Raw genomic sequence first — 15,965 nt, 5'->3', positions numbered from 1 at the left:
AGTCAAACTTGGATTAAATTGATGTATGACTCGACTTGTTATTAACCTGATTTGAAATTGAACTTGAACACGAACTTAACTGTCAACTCATTTGACATTGACTTGTCATAGACTCGAGTTTGAGATGACTTGGTCCTAATTAATCTTGGGAAAACCTTTGACTTGATCGTACTTATAGACTAACTAAATTTGACAATCCAAAAGTTGACTCTTGATTTAATGATCATTAAGTGATCCAAGCTTTACTTATAGTTAGTTCATGAGATATCTAAGTACTTGAAACCCAACTTGAAAACAAGCATTATACATCTGGTAAACCCGAAAATTCGATCAACTAAACAAGATATGTACTAAACCTATTATCCTAAATTCAACTTTAATAAGATAAATATTTGAAAAACTAAAATCGAATATTATTTGACTAAAACTTCATCTAAATAATCTAAATAAGTTGAATTTCACTCTCCTTGCACTGGATTATCCCAGTCTAAGAATTGAAGATTGGCAACAATGATCATAAAACTAGAACTTGGTAGAGATATCCAGAGCCTCACACATGAAACCTCATCAAATATCAACAAGCCTTTACAAATTAGAAGTCGGAATACAAAAAGAACGGATTCAGTAGACAGCATGAGCAGTAACCTAATTAGCCCTCGCTTTTCAAGCTTTCCGGGGATGTGTATACTGCACAAACCGAAATACATTTACACACTATTACATACACACGAATCAAGTCACTCTTCTTGCCTAATAACGTAAGGTGAAGAACTTATATCCGTGCTATAAAAGGAATCTTCAGCACCGTTATAGAAGTTCTCTTCCTTCTCTTCGTCCCACCTCAGAATCTCCCGTACATATTTAAACGCCTCATCGACATTTACACGATCCCTCGCCCTAGACTGCCATACAAAAAGCTTCCGACCAGTAATTGATGCATAGAGATCCTTGAACTTCATCGCAACATAAAAGTAAGCTTGGTTGGCTAATGATTGGTTAGTATGACTGGTTCGAACAGGACAGAAGTCGTGAAACCATTCACATGTGCTTAAGGGTACTCTTCCGATCTTTTCCTCAAAGAGGTCGTATTTGTTTAGTATTAGAATAAATGGGGTGTCTCTGAAACACGGGTGTATAATCATCTTCTCGAAGAGTTCTTTGCTTTCAATTAGATTGTTTTGAAGGACAGTTCCACTGCCAGTAGTGTCCGGAGCGATATAAGTTTGGTCATAGTCGCTTAGAGCTACGCAGAAAACAACAGCACGTACATCTTCAAACATCTCCACCCATTTGCATCCCTCGCTCATCCCCTTCGCATTCAACCGGATTAATTGGTACCTGTAAGTTGAAGGATTAGAAAATTTTGACCTTGCTATAATTACATGATTAATAGAGGGAGAAAAATTAGAAAAAACCCATGTCAATTTTTGTAAAGGGCTTGAAATATAATTCTTAATTGTGGAACTACAAAAAAAAAAAAAAAAAGTCTTTATAGTGGAATATTGATCCAAATTGTTACAACAGGCAGTACTTTTAAGCAAACATATAAGGTTTGCACTTTGCCATATATTTAGAAACGGTCAAACCAACATACATGAACACTATTGCATACATTTGGAATTTCGGATACTCTCGATATATGTAAAACTTTTAAATCTGCTACTCCCTAAATATATTACATGAGTGCAGATGATGTTTGCAATCAAAGACCATACGGAAACAATCTCTTTGTAATAAATGGGTAATACTGTGTACAAGATCCGACCCTTCTTACACTATCTAGGGGGAAGCCACCAGAGAAGCCAATTATGCATGGGGCAATGTTATGTAGCAGTATAAATGTACATGAAAAGGCTCCATTTGGTTGGGCAAAAGAAATCCGCATCACTATATTATTTCAATTGGCCATTTCTATTTGCAACCCCTCTTACCCCGACTAGATGGGAGCCCCTTACCGGCATCGGGATAAGGCAACGTTAGACATTTTTGTTTTTAAAGTTTTTTACTTCGTTAGAGGTATATTTTCATAAGCCTTACATGTGAGTTGTGTTAGAATTATGAAAAGGTGCGGTGTCTTGAAAGGTGAATCATTTTCCCTTCTTGAAAATTAGAAAAAACCCGTTATTGTTCAACCAGATAAGAGCTCAAATGACAAACTAGAATAAAAAAGTATCAATGTCCCACAAGCATTGGAGAAAAGCTGAAAATCAAGACAATAAACTTGACTATGGCAAGCAAGGGCAATCAATAATAATAACAAAACGAAATAAGACATATAGAGAAAAGTCGTTTACTTGGTTAATGGAGGGGTCGCGTCCATATTTTCTGTATAAGACTCAGACATTGGGCTACGGTCATCAAGGGAGAATTCTAGAAAAGCCAAACCATTCCCTTGCGTAATGCCTTCCGCATACAAAATATCTCTCTCTGAAGGTTCATATTCATTGCTTGACACCTCAACAGCCTGGAAACGTGAAGTGAGTGAGCTCATGTGATACAAAAGAATACAAACAGATCCATAGAGTTTTAATAGAAACAAGTCATGCAACAAAAATGAATACCGAGACGATGGCTAGAAACATGTATGAGTAGCCCCGGAAGTTGTGGTTATATTTCAAAATCTGATAATACCCTTGCAGCAATCAATTGACGCCACAGAGAAAGTCCACAAGAAAATCAAGTATTCAATCAAAAACGAGAAAACGTAAAAAGATCTACAGTTGTCAGAACAGGGACGGAGCAAAAATTGACAAATTCTTTGAAGGTCATGAACAATTTCAAAAATTATGATATTTTTCTAACAACTTTATATCTTTAAATACTTGACATATTTACGTAATTTGAAACTGAGGCCCCTAATTTTCGGGGCCTTGTGCGGTAGAACAAATTGAACACAGAACCTCCCCTATTAGAAACCTAATAAAAAACCACTCAAGATTCAATGACCCTTTTTCATGTATTCATATGCCGTCTTACTTTCTGTCTCTTCATTCTTATTCATTCTTTTTTATAGCGGATAGAGTCTTAAGACATACAATTCAAGTAAAGCGGCAAACCACTATAAACCAACCCGACAAGGAACCAGGGTACATTGAGCGTTCGTACATTTTCATTTTCACAAGCATCAACTTATTGAAGTGTCGAATAGGCTAAAAATAGAACCCTATAAACACAATTATGGGCAGATAGAAGATTTTGAATGTACCCGGCTCAGAAAGTATTCAGCAACATCAGGAAGGAAGTGAAGCCCATCCTTTCTTCTATATGTCTCTTGTATTGCGGGATCCCTCCAAACTTCTTCAACTAAAGGAGCATATTCCCGCGTTGCAGCAGGGAAAAATGCATTTAAATCACCAGTTGCAATGATGTCCAATAACCAGTCAGAAAAATGCTTTAACCGTGGATTAATAGAAAAGATGCTTTGAACAGTCCCAGTAGACTCGGTTTCTGAACTTTCACCTGAAACATAAACAGATCACATTACTCAATGACGGAATGCATAATCAAAACATCGACATACTATTACTACCTTTGCTCACTTGTTGGTTTCCTCACCTAAGTGGGAATTAAAAAAACCTTAAATTCATCAAAAAAAACAAAAGGAAATTCCTCAACAAACTAAGCAGAATTGAAGAAGGAGTTTGGAAAACGGAGATTCGTTATTACCTCCTTCGCTACTTTTGTCACGAGACTCTTGTATTTGCATCTTTGCCATGTCTTCTTCTTCGAACCGCTCTCTTGCATCTAGCAATATACTTAGATATTTATACATATTGCTCTGAATCATTAATTTGATATCCTGCAGTTCTTCTGCTGTAAACGTGTTCCCGTACAAAAACTTCGCCTGTCATACATACATAGTAACATGAGCCCAACACCACGAAAAATTGCAATAATCTATTAATATCTACTAATAAGCCTTTATATTCATTCATCGCATAATAAAAATTATCAGCAGGTCGTTTATCATGTTAATTTCAGAAACGAATTAAATCAGTCACATACCTGCTTGAACATTGTGCTAGTTCCAGAACCCTCGAGTCCAAGAAGAAGAAGTTTTTGAATTCTCTTTGGCTCAAAATAATTTGGCATGATAGCAGCATAATTGCTTGGCTCATCCCTAACTCCGTGTGTTTGACCTTGGGGAAAAGGCAAAGAGAACAATGCAGATAAAAAGCGTGTTGAAGCCTGCATCGGAATGAATTAGTTCAAATCCATATTCTTTGAGGTACAGCGATAAGCAAATACGGAAACAACACAAAAGAAAATGTATACCTTCTCCCAAATGTTTCCCCTGATATTGTTTTGACCTTCCTCCTCGTAGCGGCCATCATCATACACCCAAAAATGAGTTTCGCGAGGACACTGGACCCCTGCCAGCTGTGTTGATGAGGCAAAGATTAGGAAAACATGATTGAAAGAAATTTGAACACTGAAAATTTAAGTTCTTTAAAAGTACACAGGATGCAATAAAAGAGCAACATTACTAAAACAAAGCATGTATAGCCAAGTGAAGCACAATACACAATGGTTGTATAATGATGAGCAAGAATCATTCTTTGCTAAAAACCGAAAGTTTTTGTTCTTATTTAGCAAGAATTGCTCTTTACTAAAAATCTAAAAATTTTGTTCTTATTAACATGGGATGAAGAATGAGTACTAACTAATCTTTTTCCGGTCAAAGTCCAAAACATAATTTTCTCCCTTGTGACCGGGTTTGTTTTTAGATAATATGCACTTGAGAATCATGAGTTAGCTTAGTGGTTGAGGGTTTTTCCTTTTACCCTTGTAATAGGGTTTGATTCTCACCACCTATTGGAAAGATTAATTCTCTCTCCCCCGTGCTTGTAGGATTCTCTATCCTACCCCCGAATCTAAAAAGAAAAAGAAAAGATAATATGCCCTCAAATCCATTCCCAAAAATAGTAAACTTCTTCAGAAGTAGCCGAGGAAATTTAGTAAGAATCGCTCTTTACTAAAAATTGAGTGGGTATGGGGCAGGGTTGGTGGATGAAGGGCGGAGCACGTGGATATAGGGCGGATATGACCTCATACCTCATACCTACTAGCTACCTATGATGGGCAAATTTTATCTTACTCATATCCACCCACTACTTACCAAATGCATACCCATACCCTTCCCAATGCAGTGTGATATCCATATAATTTCATACACCTATCATCCCAATCTAAAAGAACCTAAAATCAGCTCTCGCAGGACTTAATAGTGCCTAGGAGATCACAACTCACAAGCGAAAAAATCATCACAACGGTACCTTACAAGAATTGGATATTAAGCACAAAGCATCCATTTATAAACCTCACAACTTAAATAACTTAAAATCTAAATAGTAACACCCCCCCCCCCCCCCCCCCCCCCCCCACAAAAAAAAAGAAAAAAATTGTATCTAATCAAGTTTACAGGTCTCTCTTTAAGGAAGGAAAAAATACACACGCAAGCGCACGCGCACACACACTCACACACACACAAAAAAAACACTTGCATCTAATCGTGAGAGCAAATATTGAAATGCTTAACAAACAAAACTCTGATCTTAGCTAGCCTGTTTTGCTAAAACCTAAACACAAACCTTAGAATTGTGTGGATCTTAATCTGAAGGACTATCCTTTAATAATTTTGACAACAAATAAGGTACAAAGATAACAAATATTTTTGGGATTTTGTGACTTACCTAACCTATTAAATTAGGTAAAATGATGCAAACTCATTCAACATTTTTGCAAACAAATAACAAGCCAAATTGTTTGCCAATATTACAATCTTGTTGGCAATCAGAGTAATGATGTCACACAAGCATAGCCATCAATTTCTATGCTACGGGGCTTATAAAGTTTGTTTACGCATTCCTCTTTCCAGGAATTTTGACATCCCTTTAAGAAAAAAAAATTCATCTTTTCACTCGTAAAATAACAAGGGCCCAATGACTTTATCAAAGCATTGAAATGATAATTGACAAAAATATATTACGAATAAGCTTCAACGCCTCACCCTTAGAACTTTTAGCTCGAGCTTTGTAATCTCTCGACCATTCATGTAAACTCCTGTATTTCCTCTGCTAGCATCAGGGCTCAATTTTCCACTGAAATTCAAATTTGAACTTATAATTCGGTCTGGTTTCTCTCCTTCCTGTGACATCAAAAAAGATCGGTACAATTCATAATAGCTAATGGTTCATGTATTCATAACCAAGATAAAACTGACCTTTCCCCAGAGACCAGATTCTTTGTCGTACCAATATCTACCAGGCTTCAACTTCTGAGGTGGTAATGGACAACCGAGTAACTCAGCCATTTCATCTTGCTTCAAAGGATATCCATTGACAACGAGTTGCTCTGGCCGTAGTTGATTTGCAGAACACTCCCTCTCAGCTTTCATTATCTGTTTAACTTCTAATGGACTCAATAAGCGAGACAATACCCTAGAATTCTTTCCAAGTTTTGGCCGCTTCCATTCATCAATTGGTTTACCAATGCAAGTAACACATTTACGCCCTTCGGGCATTGAACCCATAGCACGAAGCACACAGTTACTACAAAACTTGGAATCACAAACCAAGCATGCCTCCTTTGATTCCCATTTTCCTTTTCCACATCGAAAACAAACCCTTGTTTTCTTTTTAGTCCCCTTTTCTTCGGGATATCCCAAATACTGAGGATAGGTGGGATGTTCAACATCATTGTCCTTCCTTTCAGATCGATTGCTAGTATTAAAGGTCACCATAGGGACCCTTCTCCCTTCATCAACTCTTTGATTCACAGAATTACTTTCAGAATTATGAGCAGAACCAGGAGAACGAGACGGAGAAGCTGAAGAATAATCATGACTCTGCAATACAGACACAACCGATTCCGAGCTTCCTGATATCCTAGGATTTTGAGGGAGTGAATCCACGGCACTGGCAATACGAGAAACAGGTAAAGGGATCGGTTCGATGACCGGAGGATCAGAATAAAAGAACTGCCTTTGAGAATCCGAAAGTGGTTCCGCAATAGACGCAGTTGGGATTAATTGTGGATTCACATCAAGAGGTTCAACTCTAGGGACTTCTTGAGAGATAGCTGGACCTTTATATTCTATAGCTATGGAATAATCTGGATTGTCAACTCCCTCAGGCAAAGATGCACCTGGTGGAAGCATCTTCTTGAGCATATGCTTCCATTCCTCCCCATTATCTTCCATCCTCTCAAACAATCACTCCAAATCAAAATTCAACAACTTACACAACTTTCTTAACACCCCAAGTTCTCATTCATCAAGTGAAATAAATCTAAGACTCAAAAGTTCATGAACAAAGAAGACTATCCCAAATGTTTAACATCATATAAGACATCCCAGTCACTATCTTTCACTCATTGACCACAACAAACAAAGATAACATAACACAGCTGAATGAAGACCCAGATCAGATGGAATGTTTAGCATAGGCAAACAAGAAAAACTACAGCTTACCGCCCGGCAGCAGTAAGACCATCACCATATCCACACCTTGGTAAGGACAAAACACCAACATCTTAACAATCCAATCTAATCCAATCCAAATTGTTAGACAATCTTCAAAGCTGACCAATTCTTCTTCTACTTAATCACCCATCTTCAAAATCTCGAGAAACCCACTTAGGCAAAGAACACCTGCAAGGCTGCAATCCCTAAATTCCAACAAAATTTAAGGTCAAACCCAGAAGTTCAAATCAACAATGTACACCTCTTGAAAAAGAAAATTGACTTTTAATTACAATTAAATGCTAGAAACAAGAAAAAGGGCTTTTGGGTAGTTAGAAATTTGCTGGGTCAAACAAGAACCCAACAACAAAACATACCAATTTCAAGCAAAAAAAGATAAACAAGAAACAAAATTTAAAATCAATAACTAATCAACACAAAAACTAGCCAAACAAAAGGTGGGTTCTTTCTGTTAAAGAAGAATAAAACGAAATTTCCTTTTAGGTGAATCTCCAAACCCTTTTGTAGACAGAGAAAGTAGAGAGAGAGAAAGGGTCAAAAATCAAAAATACCTAGTGAAAGTGACATATTCCTCTCAAAACATGTAGAATCTTATCAGCTTTCTGTTGAACATGAGAAAGTTTCCTGCTTTTAGAGTTTTAACCTTACAAACAACTCAAAGATTTAATCTTTTCAGTGAAAAGAGAAAAAAAAAAGTTGAAAGGAATAAAACCCAAATGAAGAAAAGAAGAGGAAGGATAAGAACAAGACAAGAAAAAGAGATTATATTATTATGCTGAAAACAAAGTAAATACAGAAACAAGGATGGATGGATGAATGATGGGTAAACTGTTAAAAGTTTCAATCTTTGATTTATTTTGTTTTGTTGTGTAAAAAAATGGTGGAAAAAGTGGGTGTTTGATGTGGGGCCTACAACACCCACGAGAAGAAAGAAAGAGATGATGGGGTAGGGAAAAAGGTTGGTGTAATAACGAAGGAATCACGATTATGATTGATGAAGATAAAGACTCTTAATTGGTGGAACTTTGACTTTTCTCTAATGTCAGCTTTTAACTAATTTCTCACTTCCAATCTTCACTCCTTTCTTCTCCTACAACATATACATGGTAACAACTAACTAGTGTTATTGAGATATAGTCCATAATTTTGAGTTCGTCTCATCTGACAAATTTTAAGAAAATTTTTTAATAAAATATATTACAGTTGAGAGAATATTTATAAATGTCTTAAAAATAATCTTCATAATATAATTTATAATATAATTTTTTATATAATTTTATGTGTTAAAATGAGCAAATGGTTACATATAGCCTAATGGTGCTAAACCTCTAATGGTGCTTTGGTATCTTATGAGTAATGTTATAAAGCAACATATAGAACTTAGTGGAAATTAGAGCCTAATTTATAATATTGAAGTTGTATTGTACTTCTTTTCTTTAACATTATTTGTCACAATTTAATTAAAATTGTGAAAGTTTTTTAGTTAAATATTATAAATTGTATAAAACTAAGAAAATAGTTTAAAATCTGGACATAATTACAAAAATTATAGTATAGTTTGAAATCTCAGTATTTTAGTGCGACATCAAAAAACATTCCCTCGTAAATTATGTCATACATATAAGTTAGAACAATATTAAAATAACATTTACAAGTTACATGTCTTATATCATATTTATAATAATATTATAGACTAAATAAAGAAGAAACTACCCAAGTGAACTTACAAGAGTCAAATGTGTGCATCAACTTTGAAAGAAGAGTTTAATAGTCAAAGGAATATAAAGTATTAATGGGATTTGAAATAGTAGGACTAGGAGTATTTGATTGTCATGCATAATAATGTGACTCCACTTGTACATGTATCTTACTCCTAGTTTAATTGGCCTACCATGAATAAATTCTCCAACCTTCACTATTTGTAAATCACATATACAAGGTTTGAGGTAGGGGTGAATTTAGGGATAAAGGGACAACTCATTTAAGACCTTGGCTCAATCCTTAAATTCAAAAGAAAATATTAAATATAAAGGTTTTATATAATTCATTTAACTACTTGTTTTAGAGGATTTGTTGTTTCAAATTAATTTTAAATTGTACGTTTTATTTAATTCTTGACATAAAATGGTGAAAATAACAAAAATAATTTAGTAAGAAAAATACGTAAGCTATGAGAGGAAGTACGGTATCTTGTAAATTTGATCCTTACAATTCAAGATTTCAATTTTAGTAACCAATTGAAGTATGATCTCTCAACACCCATGAAAAATGACGGAAATACACTTATTTTTCTTCCAATTTTTCGGTTCTATAAAAATACAATTCCAATAGATACAATTGGTCTGTTAAAAAGAGGCCAATTTATAGACATGCACAAAAGAAAAGATGTGCTAATTATTTGGGTGAACAGCAATCTGGTGGATGTCCATCTCTTTCAACATAACTGCACGTCCACAAGAATCACATGGAGCAGTCCTGGAACCACAAACACTCTCATGTTCTGATAATCCTCTTAACCGGTCTCGCATATCCACCGGAAAACTTCCAGCTTGAACTATGTCACCACAGAATCGACAAGTTATCATCCGCATAGGACAATCTGAGGACTGGTGTTGGACCTGAGCAAATGATTCAATACAAAAGAAGCAAATTAGAGAATAAGGATTCAGGTGAACAACTTTGACTAATACTTCACTACTTCACCTCTAACTATACTTAAATGATAGGTTGATAGAAGTATGAACGATTCTAGGGCCGTATAAAATCTACCATATCATCAAAGTCGAATTTCCACAAAATTTACATAACAAGAATTCTAGAGCCTTAATGCCAAAAGGTTAAGGTCGGCTACATGAACTTTATATATTGGTACCAATGGGCATACACTTTGGACTCGGGTACCGATGTGGGATACTGGTATGTGTCCAAGTGTTAGATATATCTAAATATTAAATTTTACACCTAATATGAAGTGTCTAAGTGTCATACCAACGTCCAAGTATCAAGGATCGGACATGAGTACGTGAAGCAAAATAAAGAGTCCGAGTAACATAGGTCATCCATATAGATTTACCAAAAAATATTCATACGTCAAAAAGGGTATCGTAATAGACTTGAGAGATGTAGCAGATACTAGGTACTCACTCCTAAGTCCTTACAAGTTTGCATTTAGCAGTTAGAGTCAGGGACAACTAGTTGTAACTGATGAATGATCGTTATAATCCATTTTCTAATCACAATTCAACAAGTCCATTACATTTTGTACTCACCATTTCTTCCTTTTCAAGAACTATTCCACATGAACAATGAATGGGCTCATGGAAAACCTTCATGTGTTTCTCCATCTCAGCTTGCTGAAAGGCCTTCCCACATTTATTGCAGTGCACATGGTTTGCAGCATCCTCCACTCTTAGAACAACTCCACAGCCAGCATAATGGCATACAAGATTGTGTCTACGGCAATAAGCTTCATGCAAAGCTATACTTCTATTAGGTATGTAGTGCTTGCAATTCCCACATTCTACAGAATCTACATCTGCAGTTGATGTGGACAGCCCAGCTTGCTGACCAAGTTTAGTGTTTTCCTGAATGTTAACCAATAATTTGTACTTTGTAGTTCCTCTAAAGCCATATATACCAATACTGTATGTGCCTAAACCCAAATTCTGGTCCTTTGAGCTAAGAATCAATGTCTTGGAACCCACATCATGAGAGGACCAGTGGTGTTGATGATGTGTGGGAAACATGAGCGGATGTTTGGATATGTAAAGATCAGTATCGCCCAAGTCTGTCTCTGCCTCTAACTTTACCTCAATTCTGGCATTGCCAGATTCAATCGTACTCCACACATCATTGTCAAGTGAGAATTTGTAATACATATATAACCCTTCCTCAACAACCCCCGATTCAGGTGTGCCGAAAGTTAGTGGTTTCAGGACCTTTAAGTCACTTTTCTCTGAGGCTGAAACAGGGTTGACTATTTCAACTTCAATATCTGTTTCCAAGACAGAAACACTTTGAGAGGGCTTTAACTCAAGGACACGTAGTTTGAAGACAAGCTCTCCATGTCTAACAGTAATCATGTCATCCTGAGAAAGAGTAGCATGCTGACGGAGGCTTGTTTCAAGGACAGCCTTGTGATTTGGTATGTCCAAAAAGCTAACCTCCTCAGGTTGAAGTTTTGCATATGATCCTTTAGGCAATCGAACATACTGAATCTCAATCAAAGGGGTAGCTGGTGCTTCAGAGGGAAATAAGTTGCTCCAAACATGTGGAGGAAGATCAACAAATCCTTCTTCTGCTGTAAACTCCAACACACCTGAATGCGTCACTCCACGATTCTCTTTATCAGCAGGTACGTCGGAAGAACTCTCTCGACCAGCAATAGACAACTTAAAATATACAGGCCCTTTATCAAATGCACCTTGATCTGACAGTTCAGTGAAGCAAGATGGAGGTAGCTTAATCTTATCTCCTACACCAGGATAAAGCATAGGTTCTAAGACGCGATGAAACATGATTCCTCCTCCTGATAATAAACTTTCAGCCATTTGCTCATCTGCCTGAAATAAAAAACAGTTAGTAGCACCGTTTTCTTGCTAAACAAAAGCCAGAAAAGAAAAAGAAGATAGAATCTTTATTACTATTATATTTAATTACCCCAATGTCATTGAGTGACTCCCACCTAAGCTCCCACTTAGGCACAGGGTTATATGCATGCAACATTACCAAAAACAAATGTTTTCGATTACTTTTGGCTGGAAAACACCATTTGTAACTTCACATACACAAGACGATCACATGATTAAACGAACCATTTTATTATAGTCAATTATAATTTGCTACTACTAGAGGACATAAACCTAACATCTCATTTTGGTATACATAATAAATGGTGGTACAGGGAAAAACTTTAATAACCACTTTTAAAGTTTGCAAGGGAAGCCCCATGTCAAACATTAACGATTTGGTTGTCTAATTCTAAAGATCTCCTATCAAGATACTCGTCCTAGAGAAGAGGTGAGATATAAAGCCTAATCTACCGGGTCAACTAGTTTTATCAAACACCTTTATCTTACTCGAGTACAGTTGATAACAGCAAATTGATCCATGTATGTTTTTGTGGTTTAGAAAGTTGAAGCTCTTGTGAAATACTAGTGGATCTCTTCTAATTATGTGTTCATCCCAATCTTTACAAAAAGCTCTCACATATAAAAGGTATCTAGAGAAAACTAAAAGGGTTGGAGGGAGTAGGTTGTACTTGCTTTGGAAATATGACATCTTCTAGACCTCTGTCATGCTTAGTTTATGTTAGTTTGAGCGTGAGAAAGAACTATAGCCATGCCTAAACAACATACCATATTTTATTCATGGGAGTGCAAAAATGAGGGTTTTCATTAGGAATAGGAGAGCTAGATTCCCATAAAGAAATTAAGTAATAGAATATTACTCATATCCCGATAGATTACCATTACAAGCCAAACACAAATGGATATTATTAAAACACTGTTGTAATTTCCAATCACTAATTCCAAACCCACTCCCATAAACAAGCATCAAAGAAACCGAATAGTACTTATTACAACACTGTGTTGCAGATAACAACCATTTCAAAAAGCTGAGATCTCAGAAATCAGCACTAGAACCTAGGAACCTCTAAATCCCAAAGTTCCTCCCATCAAGAACATAATCTCTGTACATTTTCCACCTACCTCTAGGTTAACAAGTGGAATTGCTACCCATCAAGGCAGCTATCCTGAACCTTAGTAAGTTAGTAGCTAGTCATCTACCAACTATCCATTGCCAGAAAAAAAACCTGCTCAAACTAAGTGATGCTAAACCTCTGAAAATTCCACCAGAATACATTATTAACAGGAAGCTTCTCAAACTCGTGGGAGAATTCACGGTTGTAAAATATGTCAAAATCCACAGCAAAGTTACAAGATTTAGATACTTCAGAAATTCACATTCCAATTGACTACTCTAACTCCCCACCCTCCACCGGCTCACCTATTTTATAAGCCGTATGGAAAATTTTCTCACTAAGCGCACAAGACTGTTCTCACTACTAAAAATTTTAAGAGAGGGCAATAGAGCCTATTTTACCGAGACACGCAACAAGTAGTTCCGGTGGAGAGAAGAACCTAACTAGTTTTCGGAAAATTAACACGTGAACAACTTCATTGAAATCTTTGGTTTTAATATGTTCAACTCTATGTATATCTGATATCATAAAGTACATTGAATGTAGCAGAGAATTTGGTGTTCGCATTCACAACTTCTCTAGAAGGAATGCTTTTAATAACACTTTGAAACAGATTCTAGTCAATATTTCTTATTTTTATATAGCATAGAATATGACATTTCTAAACATAAAAATGAATATGGAAAAAAAAGAAAATTGTCGATGTCCAACACGTGTCTAACACATATCTGAGAGTCCAACTCGTCAATGCCTGAAATTAAGGTACGCATAGGAAAACGACAATAGTCATATCTTTATGTAAAATATATACTATACTTAATTGTGGTTTTACTTCGAAAATTGAAATGAATTAATCCTAAAGATAACAAGAGTTGTTACTCGTTTTACCGTAAAATATAAGGTAAAAGACAAATATACAGGGTAGCCATATCCCAAAGCTTGTTGTGTATTTGTACGTCTGACATGCATATATGGAATGTTAAATTAGAGATCTAGAGGAAATCCAAAGAGTTAAAATAAAATCAGGTTAAGACTAAGTACATGAAATGTTGTTTTGGCTTGGCAGCGATGATAGCAATGTGTTCTAAAGTTAAACATGAAACAGCTCCCTCCGAGTGTTTCAAAGACCATTTATAGTATTGTCATTGTCACCATTCACCACAAATTCCGAATCATCTAAGCAAGGTTCCTAATTAAAGAATAGATTTTCCCCCATTTTATTTACTTGTTTGATGGTTTTCAGAGCTGTTCCATTAATACCTCTGTGTTTTCATGAATTGTGTATGCATATTACTAGTCCTAAGGCAAGGAGAACGGATGTGATTAACATATTGATAATAAGGTATTGCGTCGTAAGACTCTCCACAATGGAACAAAGTTCGTAGTATATATTCCATACTATTTTGTACTCTTACCAGGTTTGAAGATGCTAGTTCAATAGGATCATCAATGGAGGATTTAGAACCCTATCCCTTAAGAGTCTATCTTTATCAATGACTACAGTTCAGATAAATTCAAGAGGGTTCAAAAAGATTCAGCTTGTTAATGGTAATCAACAAGTTTCGAATATAATTTGTGACAGCCTTCATAATTAACCCTAAAACCAAATTATGAGACATATATTCTTTCTTGCCCTGAAAAACTACATTTAACAATCAAGTCTTGTAATATAAATCCCCCTAAATCAAATTTAAAAGGAAAAAAATCTTAACTTTTGACAATCCCACAAACATGACATAATTCTAACAATCAGATTCTAAGGCAACATCATTACACCAATGATTGTGTTTGATTGATTATGTTCTTCTATCAATTATCATCAACCATACACACTTATCAAAAAAGAAAATTCCCTAAACAAACATAACTTCCAAAACTAGGGCAAACCAATTCCACAAAAATCAGAAAATACCAATGTTTAAATCATTAAAAACTAGGGCAAAACAGACGCACCTTAATTTGAGCTTGAGCAGCATCAAGACGACGAGCTCGTTGAACAACTTCAATGGCTTCTCGTCGACGAGAAGCTTCCTGTTTAGCTCTCTTTTCCCTTTCAATCTTCAATTTCGCCATTTCTTTCCTCTGCTTTTGCTCTTTCTGCAACTTTTCTCTCGCTCTTCGAAGTTCGAAATCCATGATTATGATTAAATCTAGTTATTTCGATAATTTAAGTTTTTAGGGTTTTTCGATTGTCAATTGGGGAGATTCGAAAGCAAAAAGTTCTAAGAATTGTTCTTGATCTGAGATATTTTTGTAAGAACTAAGAAAGTTGTAGAGTTTCTGAGAAGAAGCAATATGAAAGTATAAAACTTATATAACTTCGAAGTCACCAACCAAATGAACAAGTTTGACAACTCATGTTTGGTTTCATAGTTCTCATTGCTTTTTTTTTTTTTTTTTTTTGAAATATAGTTCTCGTTGCTTAGATCACTAGTTTTTTTTCATAATTTGTGGATGGATAGTAGGATTAGGTGAGATTCGATCTTATAATTTTATCTACAAAGTAAGTAAGATTTGATTTTTTATTTTTAATTTGGTCAAATTGTGAAAATAATTATTCAGTAAATTAAATTTGTGATGGTGAATTATATGATTATGGAACTATTTGGTCTTGTAACTTTTTAAAAAAAAATTGGTATGATGCATTAAAAAATTAATTAAAAAATAAGTCACTATTAGAAATATGATGATTTAAACTCGAATAAGTTTGTAGATGTAATTAAAAAAACGTAAAATCATTGTAAAAGAATGCATCCATTTTAAAGGTTTTATCGGTCC

The 15,965-nt window shown here is 35.4% G+C and overlaps 2 protein-coding genes across 2 annotated transcripts; both read right to left on the bottom strand.

Moving 5' to 3' along the window:
• Positions 1 to 550: 550 nt before the first annotated feature.
• LOC130801795 (extra-large guanine nucleotide-binding protein 3) lies at positions 551 to 8,397 on the bottom strand. Its single transcript, XM_057665682.1, has 9 exons — positions 8,035 to 8,397; positions 6,224 to 7,668; positions 6,011 to 6,148; positions 4,276 to 4,380; positions 4,006 to 4,188; positions 3,667 to 3,844; positions 3,206 to 3,459; positions 2,295 to 2,464; positions 551 to 1,338 (listed from the first exon to the last, which is right to left on the bottom strand). Exons 2-9 carry the CDS (start codon positions 7,199 to 7,201, stop codon positions 738 to 740), a joined length of 2,607 nt encoding a protein of 868 aa, XP_057521665.1. The 5' UTR covers positions 7,202 to 7,668; positions 8,035 to 8,397; the 3' UTR covers positions 551 to 737.
• A 1,257-nt stretch (positions 8,398 to 9,654) lies between these two features.
• Positions 9,655 to 15,568, bottom strand: LOC130801384 (uncharacterized). The gene is made up of 3 exons (XM_057665225.1): positions 15,141 to 15,568; positions 10,753 to 12,045; positions 9,655 to 10,101 (listed from the first exon to the last, which is right to left on the bottom strand). Exons 1-3 carry the CDS (start codon positions 15,321 to 15,323, stop codon positions 9,874 to 9,876), a joined length of 1,704 nt encoding a protein of 567 aa, XP_057521208.1. The 5' UTR covers positions 15,324 to 15,568; the 3' UTR covers positions 9,655 to 9,873.
• Between the last annotated feature and the right edge of the window lie 397 nt (positions 15,569 to 15,965).

The sequence above is a fragment of the Amaranthus tricolor genome, chromosome 15 (genome assembly GCF_026212465.1).
Source record: "Amaranthus tricolor cultivar Red isolate AtriRed21 chromosome 15, ASM2621246v1, whole genome shotgun sequence".
NCBI classification, from domain to species: domain Eukaryota; kingdom Viridiplantae; phylum Streptophyta; class Magnoliopsida; order Caryophyllales; family Amaranthaceae; genus Amaranthus; species Amaranthus tricolor.
This window is presented reverse-complemented; position numbering and strand designations above follow the sequence as displayed.

Bases quoted from the DNA above. Each gene is read 5' to 3' on its own strand.
- LOC130801795 (XM_057665682.1), bottom strand. From the start codon at position 7,201: ATGGAAGATAATGGGGAGGAATGGAAGCATATGCTCAAGAAGATGCTT. The intron at 4,381-6,010 runs GTGAGGCGTTGA...TCATCAACACAG, and splicing joins TCGAGCTAAAAGTTCTAAGG to CTGGCAGGGGTCCAGTGTCC. The intron at 2,465-3,205 runs GTACATTCAAAA...TCACGTTTCCAG, and splicing joins CTGAATACTTTCTGAGCCGG to GCTGTTGAGGTGTCAAGCAA.
- LOC130801384 (XM_057665225.1), bottom strand. From the start codon at position 15,323: ATGGATTTCGAACTTCGAAGAGCGAGAGAAAAGTTGCAGAAAGAGCAA. The intron at 12,046-15,140 runs GTGCGTCTGTTT...TTTTTATTTCAG, and splicing joins CTGCTCAAGCTCAAATTAAG to GCAGATGAGCAAATGGCTGA. The intron at 10,102-10,752 runs GTGAGTACAAAA...TCATTTGCTCAG, and splicing joins TTCTTGAAAAGGAAGAAATG to GTCCAACACCAGTCCTCAGA.